The sequence below is a fragment of the Pleuronectes platessa genome, chromosome 14, assembly GCF_947347685.1.
Source record: "Pleuronectes platessa chromosome 14, fPlePla1.1, whole genome shotgun sequence".
Taxonomy (NCBI): Eukaryota; Metazoa; Chordata; class Actinopteri; order Pleuronectiformes; family Pleuronectidae; genus Pleuronectes; species Pleuronectes platessa.
The window spans coordinates 4,836,907-4,862,407 of record NC_070639.1 but is presented as its reverse complement, the minus strand read 5'-3'; the positions used below and the strand labels follow the sequence as shown (position 1 = coordinate 4,862,407).

General features: G+C 39.3%; 1 protein-coding gene across 3 annotated transcripts; it reads right to left on the bottom strand.

The window, feature by feature from the left end:
* Positions 1–122: 122 nt before the first annotated feature.
* Positions 123–20,040, bottom strand: LOC128455804 (interleukin-1 receptor type 1). 3 transcript variants are annotated; one of them, XM_053439679.1, is made up of 13 exons: positions 19,914–20,040; positions 17,134–17,261; positions 9,984–10,061; positions 8,596–8,854; positions 8,006–8,198; positions 6,837–7,008; positions 6,511–6,573; positions 4,273–4,414; positions 4,019–4,173; positions 2,719–2,862; positions 1,824–1,991; positions 1,415–1,695; positions 123–789 (listed from the first exon to the last, which is right to left on the bottom strand). In XM_053439679.1, exons 3-13 carry the CDS (start codon positions 10,057–10,059, stop codon positions 493–495), a joined length of 1,950 nt encoding a protein of 649 aa, XP_053295654.1. In that variant the 5' UTR covers positions 10,060–10,061; positions 17,134–17,261; positions 19,914–20,040; the 3' UTR covers positions 123–492. The 3 variants fall into 3 exon arrangements, with proteins under 3 accessions (XP_053295654.1, XP_053295655.1, XP_053295656.1); XM_053439680.1 differs by lacking the exon at positions 19,914–20,040 and having other exon boundaries at positions 17,134–17,288; XM_053439681.1 differs by lacking the exons at positions 17,134–17,261; positions 19,914–20,040 and adding an exon at positions 10,206–11,707.
* Positions 20,041–25,501: the final 5,461 nt, after the last annotated feature.

The window sequence follows — 25,501 nt, the reverse complement described above, 5'->3', positions numbered from 1 at the left end:
AAAATCCACTGCAAAAATCTTGCAATGCAAAAGACAGGAACAGAAAAATATCCAGATTAGTGTTTCATAACAATACCTGAAAAAGTTCATCATTAAATAAAAATAATTATTGCAATGAACCATTTCTGCATACAGTATTTTTTATTTTTAACGAGAACCTTGTGTTGTGCCTTGATGCATGAAAACAAATAAACAACAATTAATGAAAAATTCACAGTTTACTTCTTTTTTTTACATATGTACATTGGACTTTTATACGTGATGATTCTATTTGATCCGTCCTCCTTTATCCAGGTGATTCTTCAGTCTCCACTTGCTATGGAATATCAACAGATCAGGTCATGCAAGATCATCCAGACTGGAATCCTCTGCACAAGTTTTACCACCCAAAATGTGCAAATTGAAAAGGTCCATGAGCTGAAGGAAAGTCCCGCTGTTCACCTCACAGCTTACTCTGACAACACAGTATTTCTGAAGCATATCGTTAGCCCATCATAAGTTCAACAGGGCAGTTCTCTCGGGGTAGACCGCCCTCTTGCCCCTCACTGGCATATAATACCTGATCTCCTTCCAAAACCTGGAGGAAGGAGAGAGGGACGGTGACAGCTGCACGTCCCCTTCGGCCTTCTCCTCATCCTCTCTCCTCGTCATACATGTCCTCCTTCTTTGCTTCTTCCTTTGCTCCCTCCACCAACACACTGCACCCTGCTTCTTCCTCAGGTGTTGCACCGACTCCGGGAAGAGAGCCAGCTGAGCCGAGGTGATCTCTTCCAACTCAACCAGAACCACCTGTAAAGCAGCAACTCAAGTTAGAACCAGAATACTGTGTTTCAGTACAGAACTAAAGAAAGTTTAATCAATGAAACCATCATTTTTAAGAACAGATTTTGCAGGTGCATATGCAGAATCTGCAGGTGAAGGACCAGATGTGTGGGGTAGCAAGTGTTCTGGTTTCCTAGTTTGGGAACACATTGACTGAAATGCAAAGGCCATCCCCTTTTCAATTCATCTGAGTTCATATAAAGATAGCTGTAAATGGAGATGAGACTAAATGTTCTAGGACCTAGAACACAAAAAGTGATATTGTTTTTTATGGTTAAATGTTCGCCTTGTGTGATAAAAGAAGCAAGTCGACAGAGCCTTGACCAATGTATCTGATGTTTTTCACTGGAAGCCCCAAAATAGTGCCAGTTGTCCCCAGCAGCTAATTCGTCATCAGACGATAGCCGATGGGGTCAAAAAGCAAATCGTGCACTGTGAGCTATATAAAACAATAACAATTTATTTTTGTTTCAACATTGAGACAGAGGAACTCCACTGGACCTGGGTTGCACTTTAGAGGTTCCTCTATGCAGGAATTACATTTGTGTAGGTAAAACATGAATCCCCTGTCAACAATCGTCTGGTTATTCACCTTGAGCGATCCCTCCAGTAGCGTTTTGTGCATTGCTAGCAGAACCTCCAGATTCTGCCTCGTGTCTGGAAAGACTTCTTCACTTCTTTCGCCGCTGCCTCCCTCACCCATCTTGCTTTCACCGTTGTCTTCGCTGTTGTTGTTCTTAGAGAGGTTGTTATTGTTGCTGCTCGAGCTGCTTGTGCTGCTTGTGTGTTTTTTGCTGCTGAAAGTGGAGGCAGTGTAGAGCAGGAGGAGGCGCCGGCTGGCTTGTATGTTCTCCTCCACTGAGTCCACTATGGCTGGAGGGAGGAAACGAGAAGATGGAGAGAAATGTACGACTTCCATTAAAGAAATAGACCCATTTAACTTTGACTGGACGCCATCTATGAGTTAATACAGTGTCGTCTGTGCCATGCAGGTGACTTACCCTCCCCGGGGACACAGTCACGGCCTGCTATGAAGAGTTTGTAGCCACAGGCCTTTTCCAACACTCTGGGGAGAGTCTGGAGGGTGAACGTCTCCACCTCCTCGCTGAATCCGATGGCACAGGGCTGTAGGCATGCCACGTAGGCGTCATACAGCCTCCCATCCATATCTGACACAGAAGAGAAGAAGAGCTTATCAAAAGCCTGGGGATAAATCTCAACTCATTCTGTGGTCTGATGTCACACACTGCTGCACACACTGCTTTATTCTTATAAGCAAGTAATAAATGATGCAATTCTATCATGTCAGATTTGGGTGCTATGGCCAAGAAATTATTGGGACTTATTCATGATTGATTTTATACAAAATGCACAATTCAAATCACAACTCCAAAACAAATGTTGTTAGATGTCTTTGCCTCTGAAACTGATTTCACTTTGAACTATTCATGCGTCTCACGTGTTTGTATTGACAGTTGTCAAGAAAGGCACCATGAAATACTTTCTATTATAATTGTTATTATTTCTAGAAGTTTGAGTCTGTTTGGTTCGGTTATCATTCTCTTCAACATCATTACATATCCAGCTGGTTGAAGAGTCAACCTTAGATTTCTAAATTTGGGATCAATAAAGTACATCTATCCATCTATCTATCTATCTATCTATCTATCTATCCATCTATTTAACTTAAAGCAGTTATTCAAATACAATCAGGAACTTTTAAATGCTCTGTTGCCAAATCAGCGAGCTACACTGAAATAGAGAATGGTGCTGACAGTCCTGTGGTAAGTTTGTTTCTTTGCCCTGTTGAGCAGTGACGTATGACGTAGAGGTTCAGATTGTGAGGTTGTGTTGCAAGGTCAAAGCATCATTGTGGGTTTTTGAGTGTTGTGATACCTTTGTTGGTGTAGAGGACTGGAAACACTCTCCTGAAGCACAGCACGATGTCGACTTTGAACATGTAGTAGATGATGACACTGATAATGAAGAAAACCATCACACAACCAAACAGGGACCCAATAGGAATCAGGATGTTTGGATCTGCAGAGACAAACATCATAGAATGCCTTCAGAGAATTTCTTCAAATTTGGTTCAAAGTTTCACTTTACTCATGGATGAACTGATTAGACTGGAGGTTGACGGTCAAAGGTCAAGAACACTGTGACCCAGGGGCGGCTCCTGGTGCAGGCGACATAGGCGGTTGCCTAGGCCGCAAATTGCAGAGAGGCACAAGAGACTGATTTATCGTAACGTGACACATGCAAAACATGAACATGTAAAACAATACATTAACGTCACACCATCATCCTCTATCCCCGGGGACGCACTGGAGGTAGAAGCGCCACGAATAGCGGTCCGCCACCTTTCCAAGCCCATGTTAAATAATTGGGCTGTTCGCACCGGCAGCGTAGTGCCAGGAAGCACCAGAGAAGTGCCGCGGCCAGCTTGGAAAACACACTGAAAATCAATTTTAAACGATATAAGTGATATATTTTATATATTAAATAAATGATCAAATATGGACTCCATTCTTTAGATTTCTCCGCTCTTCTCCTGGAGTTTCATTTTCCCAGATTTTAGCCCCCACATGAGGAAATTTCCCCATCTTTAATTATGTTCTTAATCCACACATTTCTCAGTTGTGTCCAAACAGACAGACACACACACAAGCACATAATCTCTTGTTTTTATATTTTTTATTATATATTTGTATTATTTTTTATAGCTTACAATTTTGTCTGCCTGTGTGTGCATCTGTATACAGTCAATAAGTTATTGGGGATGCATGACAATTAGTGTGTGTATGTTGGGGGGCGCCAATCTGAAATCTCGCCTAGGGCGCCAACATTGCCAGGGCCGGCCCTGCTTTGACCTCACAAACCCTTTATTGCCTTGTGAACATGATTTTTTAGGAGCCCCTGGATTTCATATTTTAAACAAATGTTCACTTAGACACACCTATTAACTGATTCGATGGTGGGTGATTAAAGTTCAAAGGTCAAGGTCAAGTTGTCCATGAAAAATATATTTCCCCCCCTTGGTTGTGATATCCCTAGTCTGCCTTGAGGGAATTGCTTTACATTTTGCCAGTTTTCTCTTGGACTCAAAGATGAACTGATTATAATTCATTGGTCAAAGGGAGGTGTACAACCCAGTGCAGTATTTATAGTTTGGGGGGTATTCTGTGTTTTCTACCTGCTGGTACCAGAGTAAAATATGCTTGAGGATGTCCACGGCTACTCTGCGCTTGACAAGTGAAGTTGATGTGGAAATCTTCCTTCCTCAGCTCAGAAAACGTCAGCAGAACCTCCAACCACACACCTTTGTTGGGACCGTCTTGGTGCCTCAACCTGGTTGGAACAGAAAGATGAAAGTTTATTTCACATTAAGATGTAACCCCAGAAGCAGCAGATCACAGAAGTAAAATAAGAAAAGGCAAAAGGACTGACGGTTGGTATGTGATGTAGATGCGGTCGGCAGGGTCGATGCTGGTAAATATCTCAAATTTATTTAGTTGACACCATAAGACGTCAACGAAGGGCAACCCAACACCTGGCACAAAGACACTGCACAACTGGCTGAAATTACTTCCTAAACAAAAACAGAGACAATAACATCAGTTATTTATTGATTAGATGTTAGGTTTCCATTACTTTCCAATTGACAGAAACTGTAACTTAGGTCCAGACACTAGCAGGATGTCTGAGAATAGTGCTGTTTGTGTAAATGTGTGTTTCAGGTGCCAGAAAGAAAAGATGAATTTTCACAATCTACACATTGTTTTCGTATGGAAGAATGTTTCGGCCTGAAATAAGAAACAAAAAACAAAAGAGAAGAGGTTTTGCAGTCCGAATGGCGAGATTCATTCAATGTTCAATCTCGACATTTCAGTTAAAGACACAAAACAGTACTTTACGGTCAGTTTCAAAATTCCATTGTCAATAATCTCAAGATGCAACAAATAAAAAATGTATGTATTTAGTTTTACCGTGAAATTCTTAATTTATCCTTGAAGCACAAAAAGAAAAAAATCTCCCATGTCTTTTTTTCTTCTTATGCCCATGAGCCCTTATACTTTTGTGATCAAAATCTTAAGACCAGTTAAAAAATTGCATTAATTTGCATTTTGCGATCTTAGGAAGGTTCTAAGTAGAGCTTCAAAATGCAAAAAGAAGAAATGGGAACAAGAGACCAAAAGTTGTGAGCAGGCAATTTATTGAAAACAACAATTTAACTCAAATAGGCTGTTCATCAGCTGATCAAAAGTTTAAGACCACAGCCTTTAAGAGCCAAAATCTGTGCAAATATTTGGATTCCATGTCATTTCCTGTCAAGTAATCACACTGTGAAGATCTCTTGATGGCAAAGGCAAAAAAGCTCACCGTCTTTGAACGTGGTAGGATTGTTAAACTGCATAAACAAGGCCTCTCACAACGTGCCATCGCTGCTGAGGTTGGACGCAGTAAGACAGTCATTTTGCATTTCTTAAAAGATCCTCAGGGTTATGGAACAAAAAAATCAAGTGGTAGACCCAAAAAAATCTCACCGGCGCTGAGCCGGAGGATCCGAATGGCTGTCCGTCAAGACACGGGACGATCCTCGTCCCAAATTAAGGCCATTACTGGTGCTGACTGCAGCCCAATAACCATCAGACGGCATCTGCGAAGGAAGGGCTTCAAAAACAAGAAACGTCTTCAAAGGCCACGTCTCCTTCAACGCCACAAAATTGCCCGTTTAGACTTTGCAAGGGAGCACCTAACATGGGACATTCAAAGGTGGAAGAAAGTTTTATTCTCTGACGAGAAAAAATATAACCTTGATGGTCCTGATGGCTTCCAACGTTACTGGCATGACAAGGAGATGCCACCTGAGATGTTTTCTACGCGGCACAGTGGAGGGGGCGCCATCATGATCTGGGGTGCTTTTTCCTTCAATGGAACAATGGAGCTCCAGGTTGTGCAGGGGCGTCAAACAGCAGCTGGCTATGTGGAGATGTTGCAGCGGGCATCCCTCATGACTGAGGGCCTAGTCTGTGTGGTAACGACTGGGTTTTTCAGCAGGACAACGCTCCAATTCACAATGCCCGTCTGACCAAGACTTTTTTCCAGGAGAATAACATCACTCTTTTGGACCATCCTGCGTGTTCCCCTGATCTTAATCCAATTGAGAACATTTGGGGATGGATGGCAAGGGAAGTTTACAAAAATGGACTTCAGTTCCAGACAGTGGATGCCGTTCGTAAAGCCATCTTCACCACTTGGCGCAACATTCGCACTAGCCTTTTGGAAACACTTGCATCAAGCATGCCAAAACGAATTTTTGAAGTGATCAACAATAATGGTGGAGCTACTCATTACTGAGTCAGTTTTTGACACTTTAATTTCTGTTTTAGGAGTTTTTTTTTTTTTTTTTTGAGCTGTGGTCTTAAACTTTTGATCAGCCGATGAACAGCCTATTTGAGTTAAATTGTTGTTTTCATTAAATTGCCTGCTCACAACTTTTGGTCTCTTGTTCCCATTTCTTCTTTTTGCATTTTGAAGCTCTACTTAGAACCTTCCTAAGATTCAACAGTGCAAAATGCAAATTCATGCAATTTTTTAACTGGTCTTAAGATTTTGATCAGGAGTGTATGTTAGGTTCACAGTAGATCACTGTAGCGTTGTGCACTTTAATCTTATGGGACTCACCTATCTGTGCACTGATTGTTCCATTGGTTGGTTCATGCACTTGTGGAACCATTGAATGCTCCTCTGAAAACACAGATAATATGAAAGACTGTGAAAGAGATTGAGTGCTTCTCTTAATGGAAAACCAAATTTTCAAAGATCCGACCCCCTTATCCAGATCTTCGCAACATTACAAAGGAAGTTTCATAATAATCCATCCATCAGTTTTTGATTAATCCTGTCAGTTAAGACGACGTAGATATCATGATATTGTTTTTTGGCATACAACAAGAAATTTACAATTAAACTGGAATTCAAGTTCCTCTCTTGTAAACTAGTTTTCTCACCTATGACACACGCATCAATCGTCTCCGACACGGATCCTGTGACACCTCCGAGAGTGAAGTTCAGAGTGCAGGTGTAGTTGTGGTGGTTTTTACCGTCCACCTTGTTGATAAGCAGCGTGGACCTGGGCCTGTAGATATATTCGTCCATTTCATTCCGTATGGGCTCACAACCCTAGAAGAAGAAAATAAATATAGATCAGGATTTTCTGTATTTTCAACACCGTTTATGATGCACTACTGTAATAATCTATGCCTGAAGTTGTCATTCTAGTCAGAATATGAGTCTGATACTAGTCCAATGGGCTGTGATTATGGGGCGTGTTTCAACCGAACCAGGAAAAAACTGCCTCTTCGCTCAATTGGATAGACCTAAAACCAATCAGAGCAACGTAGTATGTCACGTATGTTAAGCGACGCATTGTTGTTGTAAACAGAACTCAAGTAGAAGAAGAAGATCAGTAAAAAAGATTTTTGCTGGTGTTGTAAAAATAATTTGAGGATACACGGAGAACTTACCAACACGATCAGCATTTTTGCGAGAAACAGTAACGCCGGGTTCACACCGGACGCTGAAGCGCCGGGCAGCGCTTATAATATCATCGGTTGATCCAGTAGTATAAAAGCATATACTTACTTGTTGCTCCAACATTAAGCAACAGAGGTTTAACATGGGAGTGGATGGGAGCCAGCTGTTTTTTAAGGTTTGGTGCTCCGCTTACGCGTCGCTTTGGCGTCGCTTCAGCGTCCGGTGTGAACTCGGCGTAAAGGTGAATGCACGTACGAACAAGTTCTCCGTTTAGGATTACAACTCCACAACACATCAAACAAATCGAATCGCATTTGTCGGTCCTGTAAGAACTTAATAACACGGTTGGAAACGCGACATTCCCGTGTTTAAAAAATGGACAGACGACGAAGGAGACCAGGCTGAAGAAGCCATCAGAGAAAAGAGACTGGGGGCCGCTGATTTCTTTCCCCTTTAAATGGCCTTAATACTTGCAGAAAAGGGCGCCACCTAGAGAAAGTTGGTGTTTCAAACAAACAGAGAGCTAAAAAATTGAATCTACCAACATTTGATAAATGTAGCTCTAATGATGAATCAAACCGACACGTCCAATGATTACGTATGTTAAATTATCTGAATAGAAGAAGCGATGGAGAAAACTCACTTTGTGCCAAGTGAGGGAGATGCTGACATTGTAGCTGTCCAGTTTATAGATGTAGTCATTCAGGGGACAGGAGAGTTTGTCATTGATGCCTTTTGTGAGTATTTGACGAATTTTTTTAGGCCTCCCACATTCTCCAGGAAGCGGCAGGTGAACGACCAGCTTGGTGGCCTGTCTGTAGCACCGAGAAGGAGTTCTGTCGGAAATTAAACAGAAAAATTATATATGTCCTCTCTTTTTAATTTAAATTTTCCATTGAGATGCTGAATCATGATCTTTTGTAGGATAAGAACAACAAAACCAACTGTCAAACCTCCTGAAATGTATAGATGTCTCAGCCCTATAAATCTAAAAGCTAGAGTCCATCTATATCTGTGTTGAGGCTCATTAACTGCTGATGGAAGTTGTTGGTGTCTTTCTCCATGTTTAGTATCCGATCCTTCTGATTGGTCAACAGCTACTGCAACAGGTAAAGCTTATATTGCCCTCTAATGGACAATGGGTTTACTTCAAGTGTTCCTATGTTCCACATCAGGATATATTTTCTGTTGCTTCCTTCAGCTTGTTTTGATGTTTCTATCCCTGCTCTGTACCTCAGTATGGTCACATATTCCCCGCTGTCGTCCAGCGTTACGTTCAGAAACCACAGAGTCTCCCCTCGCACCAGGACTCGACCCGTCTGGTTGCTTATCTCTTCACCGGTCTTGGAGTCTAACCAGGTGATGGTGTAAGGGACGGTGTTGAAGTCGAAGACGTCTGGAGACACCAAGGTGCTGTTCAGCATCGCCATTTCCCCAGGAACAGAGAACACTTTCTCAAACTGGAGTCTGTAGTTGGTACAGTTGTCTGCATCTAAATGGAGGATGGATTTGTCATTAATTCAGTGAGTCAATAGATAGAGCTTACAGCTAACTTTTTCTAACTAGAACACATTTGTCAGACAATGCCACACTGCCTTTATTATATATTTAATTACTAAAAGTGTTTTTAGAGGAAAGTTCAAACATTTGTTTCTCATTGGATGTTTTTATTTTCAGCATTCACTTATAGCTCTGAGGTTTAGAGCTGCCCAGAGGACATTAAGCCTGACTTCCAGTATTTTTCCATGATGCTCTCATCACAGTTTTCTTCTCTCTGATTCAACTGGAACTAAAATGACTGGTCAGTTTGTGAAGCAATAATTTAACGGATTCTGGTTTCCCATTGGGGCAGAGCCTGTGGTCGTCGCTGCCTTCACATCTGGAGCAGCCAAGTGTTACCACTGACATTAATGGTAATAGGGCTGTGAAGAAGTTTTTCAAAGACATTCGAATCAATGTTTTACAGTTTTCCTAACATGGCTGTATACAACACATTTGTCCTCAACTTTTGAAGGGAGTGACTGACAGATGTGTGACAGATGTAAATCAACAAAATTACAATATTGATAACATTGATGAGAAACGACGGTGTCTAATATGAATAAAGAGGATAGAGAAGACGTGTAACAATGTTTAAAATATTTTTGCCAAAAGAAAATGAAATTAAAGTAGAATTAGTCTTGGTTGTTTAGTTTTTTTCTTGTCCAGCAGCACTTCAACATATAAAGCTCAGCTGATAATGTTATACTGAGCTGCTTTGAGCCAAATTACATAATCCTATAATGTTGTTGGCTGGTTGGCGCTCAGCGCATCTACTACAAATAGAATAGAATAGAATGGAAAGCCTGCATTGTCATTATACAAGGAAAAGCGGTGCACTAAAATACAACATAACATATTTAATAGTTTTTAGAGCTAAAGCTGTGATGACACGTTACACATGCAGTTGTCTCAAAGGTCACAAGATGGCGATAAAATCCTTTTGTATAGCCCTATGGACTAAGTTAGACATAAAAGCCAAGAACAAGAAATATAAACTGTTTTACAAAAAAACATACAATTCACAAAAATATTTACAATATGTTTGTGTGTGTGTGTGTATCGGTGTGTGTGAAACTCACCTTGTAGAGATCCTGAACAGATCCCATACAACCCGAAGAAAAAGAGAAGGCTTCTGAGTGTTGGAGTGTGACTCATGGCTGAAAAACACACACATAAGCAAATGTAAGAAAATGAACATGTGCTACGAGACAGAGGGAAAATCCTGTAAATCCAACAGATTAACAACACATTTACAAACACAGCCATGATCAGCAGAAAGATCAGTTTTCCCTTCATCCTACCTTCTCTTCTTAAAACGGTTTCTCCTCTGTCTCCCACCCTTCTTCTCCCTCTAAGCCACAGAAGTAGATCACAATCGTTGTGGTATTTTTAAAGAGTCATTTATTGAGAAACCTCCAACAGAATGTGACGCGTTGCTTCGGAGCTGGAGAGAAGCCCAGCATTCCTGAACTCTGTTCACTTCCAAGTGAACCCTCCTACTCAGAGCTGCCTGTAAGTTTATGAATGAACTCTGCAGACATGTTTCTACTTTTTGCTCAAACTTGTACAACGACTTCATGTGTTGTACTAAGTCAGTCGGGTTTTGTGTGTGTGTGTGTGTGTGTGTGTGTGTGTGAGTGTGTGTGTGTGTGGCCAAGGTATGACTCATAATATGAAATCTTTTTACTCAGTCGAACTACAAGAACTTGTCTTAATCATTGGGAAAATAATCGAAATATGTTAATCTCAACATATTGAGGTCAGGGAAGTAATAGAAAATATGTCTCCAGGTTTCACCTACTAGGTCAATGTGAAATCCTCTGAAGTGATAGAGACGTATATGAGACATTCAACTCTTCTTGTACCCTCTACTGTCAAATGGTAAGATAATCAGAGAACATTGTTGTTGACAGGATGTGGCACAGATCTGGTGAAAAAAAGCGAATCACCCTGTTAAGAAAACATAGGCAAAGAAATTTAAATTTAAAGTGCTAAAGAAAAAAATATATATTACACTTCATTATAAGCTTTGAAATATATTAAAAGAATAACGGAAACTACTAGAATGAGGATGCTTCTTCTTTTAGCGATTGTTTTGGAGGATTATTTTTTGTTATACTAGTTATGTTTTTTCATGTTCCATAGTATCCGATTGACTCTTAAAGCATTTTTCATGACTCCCTCTTCAACGTACATGGTTAAATTGGTTGCAAAGGCAGAAGCTGTGAACTTGGTGTGAGACCAAATTTAAACAGGAAAGTGTGAAGATAACGAATGATCTTATCTAACCACATCTTCAACCACATGCTCACACATGGCTGGCAGTTACAAGTTAGTAAGCAAGTACCCCAGGTGTTTCATGAGATGCATATTTTTAATGAAGCCTAAAACAACTGAGTCGGTGATCTTTAATCTTCAGTGTAATGTCACGATGACAGGCCACCACAGTCTGGCTGATTAATGGGAAACCCGGCAGTGATTTCAGGGAGACAGGGAGAATAGAAAATGAAAGAACAATAACATTTTTAAGGTATCTTTCATCCTATGCATCCTATAGTCACAACCTCAGGCTTGTACACAGTGAAAAAAGAGTCATGATCATGTGGTGTGATTAATGTCATCATGATGTCACTATGAAGGCAGAAAATGAAATCATGTAGGGTGGTAATGCATTCAATTTGGTGAGAGCAAACACTCTGTCAATCAATAAATCAAATCTTAGTTGTACAGCCCATATTCACAAATCACAATTTGTCTCATAGCGCTGTAAATGTTGCAGCATCCTCTGTTCTTAACCCTCAGGAAGTGAGGAAATCTACACCAAAGAACATTTAACAGGTAAAAAACATATTGATCTTATATCATATGGCATAAATGGCGGCTTGACAGAGTAATTATGAAATAGCAGTGTTACAATTTAAAAAAGTTAGCATTGCCGCTTTAGGGTACCAGGGGGCACTGTCCCCAACTTAAAGCTGTAGTACCCAAGTAAACAAGTGGAGCCTTTATGGCCCCTGAAAAATCCTGTGGGTTATATACAGCATGCAAAGGGAATGCATCACTGCTCAGTTGCTTTCTTTTCAAATTGAGTGACACATACTGAAGCGTATGGATATAAATGTTCATAGAATCATGCACAAACTATATAGAATTCATCTTATCTTGCCTGAGGCCGCTCATAGCAGTCAAACTCTTCCCTGGGCCGTTTGTTAACAATAGCAACAAAATGAGAAAATAGATAGGCAAGGAGAAAACGATCTTAACCTCAGAACGCGCACCTCTCACCACAGGAAGAGCTTCTGCAGAGGAGATAGAGATGGAAACAGTGCTGTGTTGATAAGTTGAGCGCTGGAGGTTTGTCTGGCTGCATGTGAGAGCTAAGTGCTGCAGGTTGTGAGGTTTTGCGATCTTTATTTTCTGAGACGTGACGGTGCTGGAACTTGGACATGTGCCATTTGGTCCAGACTTCCAGACGTAATGGAGACTGACAGGCCACTGACATCAGGACCCACATGCAGAAATCAAATTCCATTGACCTCCAGTAACATCCTCTAGTGTCAAGAACCTCATTAAGATTTCACCTATAGTAAACATATTATTAAAAGTGCAGTGCCTGTTTTGAATCCGCCTGTTTGGTCTTTTTGCTTGGTTGGTGGTGATGCTGGTTGCAGAGTTATAATAAGAGTAATTTAGCCTCAGCAAGTGAAGTCTGCTCAAATCAAATTTTATTGATAGTGATCGAATCAGGTGTCCAAATTCAACAATGAACTTCCTTGGGTAAAGGTCAATTTGCTTTTAAGCTACAGGATGCTGATATGATTAAATTAGCAAATTTCCCAGGGGATGTTTTAGAATCACTTGTCATATTTAACCATAGAGTCCATGATAATTTCCGTTTTGATTGAAAAACTGAAATTTGATGTTAATTTATTGATTAAAATTACATTTAAAACTTAGCTTTAAGGGCAGGAGGATGATTAGAGATATATATTTTCATTACTATTAATTTACAACAGATTTCTACTGCTGAGTCTGATTTTAAGCGAACCAGAATTTCAGGAGAGCTGAGGCTGCAATAGTTTTGCTCTGGGACAAGTCTGAGCGGGGAGGAGCGTGGGAAGAGCGAGGCCGGTTCAGCAGAGCAGATACTTGGGAGAACACGTGGGAGGCCGAGGCTACGCAAGTGACTCAGTCACACAGGGTAAAGAGAAGCAGTGTAAATCTTCTTGCTGCTTGAGACATTGAGGTGTTGGTGGTTACCGGTGTAGCAGGTTGAATCAAGGTTTAGTTTACGGGTTTGATGGTTTCAACTTGTGTTTTCTTTCAATTTGATCACTACAACAGACTGACAGAAAATAAATAAATAACACTGGTGGTTAACATGTGTCAATTTTATTATTTCATATTAGAGCTCCTTATCTTTACACCTTTTGTTTTCTCCAACATGTTACTGTTAACCCACTCCCTGACTGCAGTGTTGCTACACTCCTGCCTTTTCACATGTCTGCTTTTTAAACCGAAACTGCTATTTCTACACTACAAGATGATTCTAATTTCAGCTGCAAATCTACAGAGGGTAATGATAAGGATGTCTTTGACGATTACTTTTATGTTCCTTTGTGCTATGTTTTGTCTTCTCCCACAGTAGTTTGCAATTCCTGCAGAATCATCATTTCATTATAGGTGCACAATGTGGGGTAACACAAAAGTAATCGTCAAAAAAATTCTCACCCTGATCCTTTGTCACGCAAATGCAGGTGTAGCTTACTTCTGCTATCTTACTAAATTTAAAGGAATCTCTCTATGTGCTTAACATATCTAAAATACCGGTCATCCCATCTACCACACTGTTGGTAAGTCAAGTGTTAATTTGTGAATTTGGTCATTACAAAACATTCATTATCGATATCTCCACCAAGGCCCAGCAGTCTTCAACAAGCTGCAGAATGTGTGCATGGGTTTGGTCTATAAATGTGGGCTTCATAGGAGAAGGCCTCTGGGGCGTGACTAAGCTATTTTCAGTCGGATTTGGAACAGACTACTGCTGGATCCAGACAATAAGAGGACGCTAATAGAAGTTTCCTTTAACTGGTGATAACAGATGGGGGAAGGAGGAAGAGGCTGGTGGGAGAGGCTGGTGGAAATATCATCACCATGTGCTTATCCTGTACAACAAACACTGTTGGGAAGTGGGCCTCATATACTGAACAAAATTTGTGCAATGTTTGATTTCACTGCCGCAAACTAACAGAGAGGAACACGCGTCCCTGAGTTTGTGTTTGCATTCAGCTCGGATGTGTTGTCCTACAAATCTGCTCAGTCGTGCAAACTTTGTCCATCTGTTTTTGGGACAGCGGTTGCACCACACACAAGAGAGCAATCACAGGTTCAAGGTCTCCAGAATACGTCACTGGTTGATAAACAACATGAGGTAAATTTTGTTTTCTTATTAATTCAGTGTTATGTTATCAATCTTAGGAATAAAGTACACTAATAAAGAATATTGATACTGTTAGTGTGGACAGTCTTAAAGTGAATTTCCTTGTTTGAGTATTAATAGTGTGAAAGTATGAGTCATCACCAAAATGCAGATAATCATCCTGATACACTGGCCAAACAAACGTGAGGCGGCCGCTGCAAAATGTGCCTCAGCTGATACTGTGCGACTGAACAACAAACACAAGATGACACAATGAACCTGTGTATTTATACAAGGAACTGGAAAAGTGATGCTGCATTATTTCTCATTATTTGACTATTTACATTATTAATTAATCTATGTCTTTATACTGTCAACAAAATGGCCATTCAGTGCAACTTCAAAATACTAGTTTTAACAGACCAAAACAACGATGAAATTGGAAAAGTGTTAATCGTTTTCAATGTTGATAAAGGTGCAGTCTTTTTTCTTGAATATAAAAATAGAAAAGTGGCATCATCAGATTATTTCTGTACCATATTTATCTAATTATTCGTTCATCTATTTTGACTATTTTACCATTGACACGTAATTAGGAAACTGTAATGTTCCAAATTACGTTCATGAGCTGGATGCAAAATGTTATTTAATTCTACTGTGTTAATGTTAAGTGGATGGTCTGAATGAAAATAAAGCTAATATTTAATCTTTCCTTTTTTATCCAGCCACGCGTTCAAAACGAAATGTATTCCACTTAGTATCTCATATAATGTAACAAATTTGCAATCAGAGTTTATTTGGCACTTTTACATTAAAAACCTACTACAACACTCACGACCAGAATTGTTGCTACTTCTCTTTTGTCGATTTCATGTTCTCCCCATTTTTGTGTGTTTTTTTTCTCAGGTCCCTCAGCTTCCTCTCACATTACAAAGACATGCAGATTGGTGTTGGTTTAATTGGGGACTCTAAATTTAAGTACATTTAAAGTTAATTGATGTTTTTCGGCTCTGTGACATGCTTTCCACCTGTCCAGAGTGTTACTGGCCTCTCGCCCAATATCAACTGTGATTTGGAGGGATGGTGTCAAGTGAATTTGGTTTTAGGGCTGATTTAATCTCAACACAGTGTAGCAGTAGGGTGACGACCTTCTTCTAAGCTGTAGGATGATTTGGGGAAACGGCTCTCATGTTCCTAGGGCGATGGAGGAGAAGAGCTGAGCGAAGCACAAGTTTTGGGCAAGAGGATGTGACCCCGGGTTAAGATGGAGAATTGAAACACTAGTCTTTAGTGCACATCCTCAATACAAGCTGCATGAAGTTGTTTAGCTGACTGTCTCACTGTGTTTGAGAGAGTGCAGGTCACATCCAGGAAAGCTTTGTTTATCTTAGAGCTAATGATTTGCAAATAAGGACTTACTGAGAAAAGAATATTTAGCATGACAGACATCTTAATACACGTTAAACATCTGCTCAGGACTATTTTGTTTTGCAGACAGGAAGCTGGCCATTAGAAGAACACACATTTGATTATAATGTTCAACTAAACCACTTTATTTTTAACTCTCTGGGAAAATATCTATGAAATTAAAGATGCAGAATCAGCAGCCTCCAGAGACGTACAGCAGTAAAAACTGGAGGAAAAAAAACATGGGAATATTCTGATGAAGATGAAATATATCTTTCCTTAAGTGAGGTCATGAGGAAGCTGCAGTTGTTGGAAATATCCAAATATAAATCTCCTGAATGAGGGTTGACAGAGGAGATGCTGAACTCCTCTCAAGATCTCATCTAACTCTTTCAAAAGGAAAACAAAGGGAAAAACCCCTCCTACAGCGCACGACGAGTTATTCAGGTTGCAATGAGTATTTCCCACAGTGATTTATTCATCCCACCTGTAGGTGGATCCTGAGTATAAATGATAATCATACATTGTGTCGCTTTAAGTATCTTCCTGCTGTGGTGGCAATTTGAATAAAGAGCAGTTGATGATGATTGTTCTGTGAATTTAGCACGGCACTAATTCATACACACACACACACACACACAGACGAGCATGTCTCAGCTGTGACGGACGGGACAAAGTACAATGATAAAAGTGTCTAGACTCTATTGCTGAGAAACCACGCGCACTTGTTTGACAGTCAAACACAACTTGCTCATAAAAGTGAAAAGAACGCAGTGCATTATATCGCAAAAATAAGAAAAAGCAAATCTTATCAATGTTATATGTTAAATTATGTCTACCAGTGTTTTACATAGTACCCAAAGGAAATGGTAGCTATTTTAGGTGGGTGTCGTACTGGGCTATGAAAAAACATATTTGTCAAATTCATCAAAAGATGTTCTATTTCTTCCGGGCAACAACAGCAAAAAAAATTATACTATACATTTAAATAATTGTTCAGAAAAGTGTGATTTCTGATATTAAATTATCACTTCTCATTCGAAATGATAATGATGGTCATTCTGAGATCACAATTATACATAATAATAATTCATTAGTTGTAATGACAAAAAAACACTGTTTAAATGCCTTCACCTCAGTGGTGTGTTAAACTCTGTCTGGCTTTGGGCTTACAGAGGCTCAGTTTTGAGTGTTCCTCAAGCCTCCTCAAGCAGTTTGGGAAGCTCTGATCTACTGAGCCCTTTGTGGTCAGATATTCAAACAGGATTTTTTGGCAATGTAAGTAGAAAGGGAGCTGATCAGGGACAAATTATTTAATATAAGAGTTAATATGGACAAGTAAGAAATCACAAGTAAGAAATCAGGCAGCAAACAGCAGTCATATCTTAAAATTGATGACTCACCTCAAAGGAATCACAGGCACCGAGCAGGAGGAGGAAGGATGGGCGAGTGTAGACAGCTCTGCAGATCCAAGTGTGCAGAGGGGAGGCTCCACCACAGCTCAGCTGGTGACTCAATCGTTCTGTCCCACCTCCACACAACGGAGACACACACCCACACACACACAAAGAGGAGGAACAGCATGTTTACATTCCACCTCTTAACTCCTCTGTTCACTTTCCTCTGCATTTCAACACACCATCAACAAAACCATTCACCAACAATATTACCCTAACTAGAAAATAAACACTCAACATAACATAGAATAACATAAGTTAACCTTAATGGCAATAACCTGAAACTTAAAATAAGTACAGAACAAAACTTAGAGACAAAACATCAACTGCAGTGTTTCAGCCTGAAAGATATGAAATAAAATAAGCTTAATAAGAAAATATGTTATTATTTGCCTATTAAAAAAATCATAATAAGTCGGATAGCACTAAACTATAATATTCTATCAGGCTAAAAACTCTCACCATTGAATTGGATAGTGTCATGTATTCGTTAGAGTAAAACATGTTGACATGTGCTTAAAACATAATGATAGGCTTACACTTATGGTGCTTGCCCTCTGGACACTCAGACATTCTCAGAGAGTCCACCAGATGTTTGTCTTATTTACGCTCTACCTTTTTGGTATGACCTTTGACCTAGGGAGTTGTCTTGACCAGCTGGTGGATGGAATCTTTTTGACCAATTTGTCTTCATGTTCGGACACAAAAACGTGCCCTCATTTAGTCAAACATCCCATAAGGGGACGTCATTTACCTGAAGTCAAGGGAGGAACCAATGTCCCTATATAACTGTGTGTAAGACACCTGCAAGTTAGATTTTCACCATTTGGCTGTGTGATGTCTCCGGGTATACCATGGTGCCCGTCCTGACCTGTGAAACTTCTGTGTAATAAACTTTGTTATACTGAAGGTACTAGGTCCTCGGAGTCCTTTCTTCATCATCAACAACTTCTACAACATCATCGACCTCTCGGCTACATAGAATATACGATAATAGTTTGTCCAAACACTCCTCTACTGTGGCATCTTACAATATGTATATATATACATAGACAATATTGGTAATGATTCCTAAGATTTCATTACCAAAACCTTATGACAATAATTTAGACTTAATATTTAAAAGTTTCACCATACACCTCATTATAAGTAACTATAAACAATAGAAAACCAAGCCAAAATTCTAGAATTTCAATAAAGAACGTAAACCTTTATGAGTAAAATATTGAAAGCACATCTTTTCTACATTGTCTTTCATTTAAATAGAAGTTTTCATGTTGACAAACTTTAATTCTTATACAGTCTGAAAGGCTGATATCGCACAATGTTCTCAGCCAAAGGACGAATCAATCAGGCTCAAGTTTACAATCTGCAATAATGGACCAAGCGAACCTAAATAGTCACCGGAGAAAGTCTTTGGTTTCCATCACAATCACAAGCTGATACTGATCACTGTAGAGGTGTTGTAGTCATGCAGAGGTGTTAGCACACACCCGGGCTTCCTCACAGCGCAGAGGAATTCCCTGGAGACGGACAGTTTTCTTATAAACAAACAACAATCCTGATATGAATGACACTTTTCTCCCACAGGATGCGCTTCTGAAAACTCTGCCGAAAACCACAATTGAGAAGCCATATCCAAGAAGCTTTTTTTTTCAGTCTCATGTGGAAAAAAAGTTTCGACCACACTTTTGTTTTTTCCCCCCTGCAGATGAGGGAACCTTTTCTGTGGATGAATTTTGGGGTGATTATACAGGTGATTGGAAGATTATCAATATGTGTTAGGAAGTTTCAGTGTGAAGTTGTTTGCCTCATGAGTTTGAGGATGTTTTAATTCAATCATTTAAAGCAGTCAATTTTTTTCGATAACTAAATCTATAAACTCTGATGGTGACCATGAAACACCAGTGGAGAACACATAAAATGGTCACACTTATAAAAGACAAACACATCCGGCAAACCCTGCAACCAAAGACCTCTTTGTATTTCTGCTGTCACTTTTTCCAACAATTGTATCAGTTCATGTCCGAAGTATAAGTGCTGATTGGTCAGTGTTTTTTACCACATCATGGTAGAATTGTTCGTTTTAGCTGCGCCAACCGTAAAACATTTGGCCTTTAATAAACCAATGCACAAAAACTGTGACTGAATAATCAGGTTAACTATGGGGGTGACAGGTTAAACCGGTAGAGATTAAAGTTAGGGCCACTCCTCCCAAACCACAGTTGAAATAATTGAATGGAGATTATTCTCACGGTGGTTGGACATTCCAAAACCTGCCTGTTTGGAATGGCTTGTTTTTCTATGGTGCAGAGAGAAAACTTTGTGCTCATCCAACCTGGTTTGTCTGCAAACCAGGTGGACCTTAGAGTTTTGATTTGTTTTCTTTTAGAAAAAGTGAGAAAAACAATGTAGATGAATAAATCATTAATATTGTCACTGTATTGTTATGATTTGTCCTTGTTCCATTCCACCGCCTTCATCTTTCTCCCAGATGCCGGGATTTGGGATTTCAAGAAGTCCAGTTGGGTTAGGGATCAAGATAGTAAATAAGACTACACACCTCTGGTTCTTGGTGAGCATGGGCTTTGCTTAGTAAAAGCTTGTCTGAAATGACACTATAGATATAATATGATCTTGAACTAACAATAAGAGTGATGTCAGGGATTCTGATTACAGGGGGAAATGGTCCCAGCACTTTATATTGTTCAAAACAGAGAACTCACCCTGATGTTATATCCGGCCATAAAGGCAGCAGCCTCTTCAGGTCACGTGAATATCCAGTAAACCCATCTTTTTTTTTTTTTAAACAACTGAAATATATGTTCAATAGTACCCTCCGCAGCTTTGACTTCCCCTTCTGTGAAAACCTCAGCATATGTTGCAATTTCCTTTTATGGGATCTTTTGTAAGTCTGCCGGTGTCTTAATGTGTTGAGCAACAACTGGGAGGAGAGCTGCCTGGATCATGTTGTTCATATGATTCACACCATACACACACATTTACAGCCTTTACAGTTACTGTCAGTTCATACGACAGAGCTGTTGTTTATCATACTCTCTGTTTCTAACTGTGTTTTGTCAGATTCATCCATTCTGGCACACGTTTATTCCAGAGTGTGGAGATACTTCACACCTCATGTTTCTTCTTTCTACTCACAAGGCTCCATTTTTAACTCTGTGATCTTGAGACCTCTTGTGGCTGCACACAGACGCAACTCGAAACACTACAATATCAGATACCACCACTCTTGGATATCAGTTCTCTTAATGTGGCTGGGTTTTTGTTTTTCATCAAGAACACAGAAGCTCCAATGGTAGAAACACTTGTTGTGAAATATTATTTTGAAATGAGATGTAGCATCTGTCAGAGGCAAAATGTTTCAATCAAGTCCTTATTGTTTAATTATAAAAGCAATATTGTGTGTTTACACAGGGTAAATAAAGGTTCCCTCACTGCACACCATAATCCCAAATTTTTTAATAGAAACATAACCAATGTGATTTTTTCAGAGAAAAGGGTGAGATGTAAAAAAAATATTGTTAAGAAGTTATTCCAGTGCATTAAGTAATCAGCTTAAATTTATATTATTACAGAAGCAAGAAGTTTGTCAAATGAAGTCCATTGAGGTCACATTTATTTACACAGCACATTCAAAGTAACATGTGTGGATTTGTGTGCTTTAGAATAATAGGGAAGGAAAAACAATACATGTTGGAGTCATAAAATAATATTAAAACAAAGATTAAAAAATGTTTAATTTTAGATACTAAATGATCTTGGCCACAAGGTCTCGGTCTCTCTCTCTCTCTCTCTCTCTCTCTCTCTCTCTCTCTCTCTCTCTCTCTCTCTCTCTCTCTCTCTCTCTCTCTCTCTCTCTCTCTCTCTCTCTCTCTCTCTCTCTCTCTCTCTCTCTCTCTCTCTCTCTCTCTCTCTCTCTCTCTCTCTCTCTCTCTCTCTCTCTCTCTCTCTCTCTTGAAAGTAAGTACTCATTTTAATTTGACACACAATCTAGTTCTAATTCTAATTCTATCTAAAAAATATGGTAATAATATTAAATAATCATATGGGTAAAATATATACTTAATGACTATAAAGTCATTGTGCATTTACTGTTGATCATTATTTCTATATTTTTTTTATCACAAAGAAACTATATTCACACCGAGTTTGTTTTGTCTCAAATCTGTTTTACAAGTTAAAAACTGCAAATATTTTTTTGTAAACCGAACTAAATTGTTTAATTAATGGACAGACAATCTTTTGGGTTGTTCCACAGTATAAGGAACAGTTTGATTCTCACTCAAATGAAATAATCCCTCAATTAGAGAATAGTGTAATTAACGGTTGCTATTCGCTCATGTATTATTGGATGTGGCTCTGCCTGTGACATTATTCATATTATTATTATAAATTTATTATATGTAAAAACAAAAAATTTTGGATACAGAAAATCCTTATTCAGCTATTTTTTATTTAATACGGTGACATGATTAAAAAAATCCATGATGCTGATCATTCATGTGATCACTTTTTGCTTTGATGTGCAGGTAACACTGTTGACTAGTGACCGGAGTCCTGTAGTATTTTATATTGGATATCAATAGGGTGTGTCATTTTCCATATTATTATTTTGACATTTAAAAAAAGCAGAATCATGTTGTTAAAAACATCTTACAGCTAAATCTTCCTGGAAATACCTTATTACGTATACATTTATTTAAGTAGCATATGTTATTGGTGCTGAAAATGTTTTATGCAGCTCACCTCACAAGGGAAATCTACTCCCAATCCAAGCTCTACCAACCTTAGAGCAGTCCTGACTGGAGACTGTTAAAACTTTATCTTTGGAGTGGCCAGCCGCCATTTCGAAAGCAAATTCACTCACACACACAGACACACATAAACACACACACACGCATAGTCACATACACATCTTTATATATTAAGTACACCGTAAGTAATTTGTGTTTTTATACTTTATTATTTTCATAATAAATGTTTTTCTTTCACAAGTGTTGTTTACATTAATCTTGAATAATATTGAATATTGCCAACCTCTACTCTCAAGATCTCTATAAATTTCAATTTTGCTGACTTTCTATATTGTAATTTTGGTTTATAGTTGTTAATTTAATTGTTAATCAGAGTTCCAAATTTGTAATGAGTACTTTCAGGAGAAATTGGCTATCTTTTCCCTTAGTAACTTAATCCATTAAAGTTATTATATAATATTAATATTTTTTATATATATTCAATATTTTATTTTATAAACAAGTGAATTGTTTATATAATCTATAAATATAAATATATTATTAAATAACAATATTTGTAATATTATTATTCAATATTTTATTTTGATAACCAATTTTATTGAATGCTGAAAGGCACACCATTTAAAGGTATCACGTTTAATGCATTATTACACAACCCTTGTTTGTAAGAGATTTGTGTAGTTACGTGTTACTTTATGCTTTGTGAAAGTGGTTGAGAAATAATGAATAGATATTATTGTGCATATATTTATGTAACGAACTGCTTATAATGGTGAATTTCATGGAAATGATTTGTCATGATTTTGTTCTGTCTTTCTCTTGAGGCGAAACTCTGAACAATCAAGTTTCTCATGTGCTTGTTTGACAGGTTGCAAACAGGAAATGTCACAATAGCGTTGCAACACAGGCCAACATTTCACAAACTCTTCATAAATAAAGCCCTTCTTATAAACACTGCATCTCATATTACAAGTCAGGAGTTAAAAAACAGTTCATGGGGATTCCGCTTCACCTCTTTCATTAACCAACAAGGGTTTTCCTGTTGATTCTTTGGCTGGAACAAGAGTAGGGCTGCAACTAACGACTATTCTGATAGTCGATTAGTCATCGATTATTGAAACGATTAATCGACTAATCGCATTATGAATGACACAAATTCTCAATTGCTCTTATTTAGCCAACAGCTTTTAAATTTAGCTTGAGGTTATTCGAGGCATGTGATGAATGTTAATAAAAAAATTATATTCAAGTTTCCCTTTTTCCTGTGAACCAAGAACAGGACAAGTGCTAATACAAAAAAAAATTTAAATCAAGTATCCATTTTTCCTGTTAAAGGACCCATCGTATGCCCATTTTACCACAGTTGAAATGGTTCCTTGGGGTCTTAATAGAATGTCTGTAACATATTTTGGTCAAATTACCAAAAGGATCATTTAAAACAGCACCTTTTTACCCTGTCTAAAACAGCCCTCCTCAGATTGACCTGTTTTGAGTACCCCGCCCCCCTTCTCAAGCAGCAGCATCCTTTCAAACTGTTGAGTCAACGTTTAGAGGTGTCCCGGGGGTCTCCGCCTCAACGATCGGCATGTTTATGCGGCCACTTAGATGTGTGACGGGTAGCAGCAGCGAGCTAACGCTAGCTTGCAGCGTTAGCCCGCTAGCATTATCTCACAAGCTAGCGCACTCCACCGGCCCGGCTGCGTCGGCGCCGTCTTCCCGGGGAGACGGTCTCTCCCCGGGGGAGCGTGTTAGCTCGCGTTAGCTGGCGAGCTAATGCTAGCCGGGGAGACGGAGCCAGGCCTTCTCTCCCCGGAGCCGGTGAGATGATGTTGGAGGGTGGTCCAATGCCATGTAGCAAGACGTATTTTTCGGTTGTAATCCCATTCGAGGAACTCTAGCATATTGTTTTTGACATAGAGGAACCACAACAAATCGCAGGAGTTGTTTTTTTCCAGAGTTTTGGGGATGGTAGACATGCCAGATATCCAAATTAACATGTAGAAGCACTACAAAAGTGTAATTTTCATAATATGTCCCCTTTAACAAAAAGGACAGGGAAAGAATCAGCAATAAAAACATCTACAAATGAAAGTACAGTCTTCTTTGGACTGCATAATGGTTATTAAAAAAGACATTTGTCAGGCAATAGGATAACATTACGCTTTTAAACACGTTAAATGTTTGTAATGGATTCTAGAATCCTGTGCAAAGGTATATACGTTTATATAGCAAGCTAGCTAACCGGCTAAATTACCGAGGCGAGTCTGCATGGTGTACGTTACGATGTTAAACGTGCGTCCTTCTCAAATGCGCGTGTCCTGCTTCCATGGAGAGCAGGTCCGACCTACAGATCTTGTACGTAGTTTTTTTTGTGGCTATGTTAAGGGTGAAATTCTCCCGAACTATTGACTTCCTGGTACGCGATGCTATTGCGTCGCACCTCGCCATTGGTCCATGTTTTGTCGCTTTTGCATATGCGCGACTTTCAGAGATAGGAAGGGAGCGAGATGGCTCAGCTACTTCCATCTGCACCTCCGGTAAAACGATGTTTAGTTCAGCTGCACGGCACGAAAAACACGCGCTATGACGTAACCAATGAATCAACGACGAGTAAATTCGTCGGCGACTATTTTTGTCATCGATTTTTTTTGACGACGATGATTAATCGCTGCAGCCCTAAACAAGAGTAAGATTTTTTTTAAGAGTAAGTGTTCATATGTGTCCTCATTTGTTACAGAAGTATTGTGTCAGGCTGTACTGTATGTAATTTCACTGGGGGTGCAGTATCATTACTATGTCACTGTGAGGCGCTGAAGCGCTAAGCAGGGATGCAAGCTTGTGTTATCACTGTTAATGAAGAAGTGATGAGTCTACCTGATACGCAGGTGCTAAAGACAATAAACACAGCCACAGACTAAACAGTTAACTGTCTCCGTCGGGTGTTTTCTCTCCGAGGGCATCGCAGAAGAAGCTGCCATTATTAACGCAACAGGTTATGGGCCCAGGAGTCATACGGAAGGAACTTTTTATATTTATCGCCCTCAGAAAGTTGCAGCCAACCGCAAGCTAACGGATAGCAAGACAAGGTAACACCAGGGATCATCGAGGAACAAGCAGGTTGCCTTGACTTATGTTCGACTGAGATGAAACTAAGTATGAACTGTAGGAGACCAAAGTGTTTGTGTAACAGGTGGAACAAACCAAAGGAATTAAAATAAAAAAATAAAAGTTTATTATTTAATTGAAAATTAAAACAATGGTTTCACGTTGAAACTCTTTCCCCTGCTCAAGACAACTCTCTAAACCATGGAAGTTTCTAGGATTGAAAGAAAGGGGGGGGCTTAGCCCCTAAGGAAGCTGAATGTTTGCGCGCGCAGCTCATTTGGGGCTGCGGATATCCATGTTTCATACAGTTCATAGATTGAACCAATCAGAAAGAGTGTGATTTTTCTCTGTATCTTTGCTGGCATTCATTCAGTATAACATAACAGAAGAGACAGAATTTCAGGGTCATTGTGAAATTCGACAACACAAATATG

Coding starts and splice junctions, on each gene's coding strand:
- LOC128455804 (XM_053439679.1), bottom strand. CDS start 10,059: ATGAGTCACACTCCAACACTCAGAAGCCTTCTCTTTTTCTTCGGGTTG. Junction 8,855..9,983: donor CTGTTCAGGATCTCTACAAG/GTGAGTTTCACA, acceptor TCCTCCATTTAG/ATGCAGACAACTGTACCAAC. Junction 790..1,414: donor TACTGGAGGGATCGCTCAAG/GTGAATAACCAG, acceptor GCTGCTTTACAG/GTGGTTCTGGTTGAGTTGGA.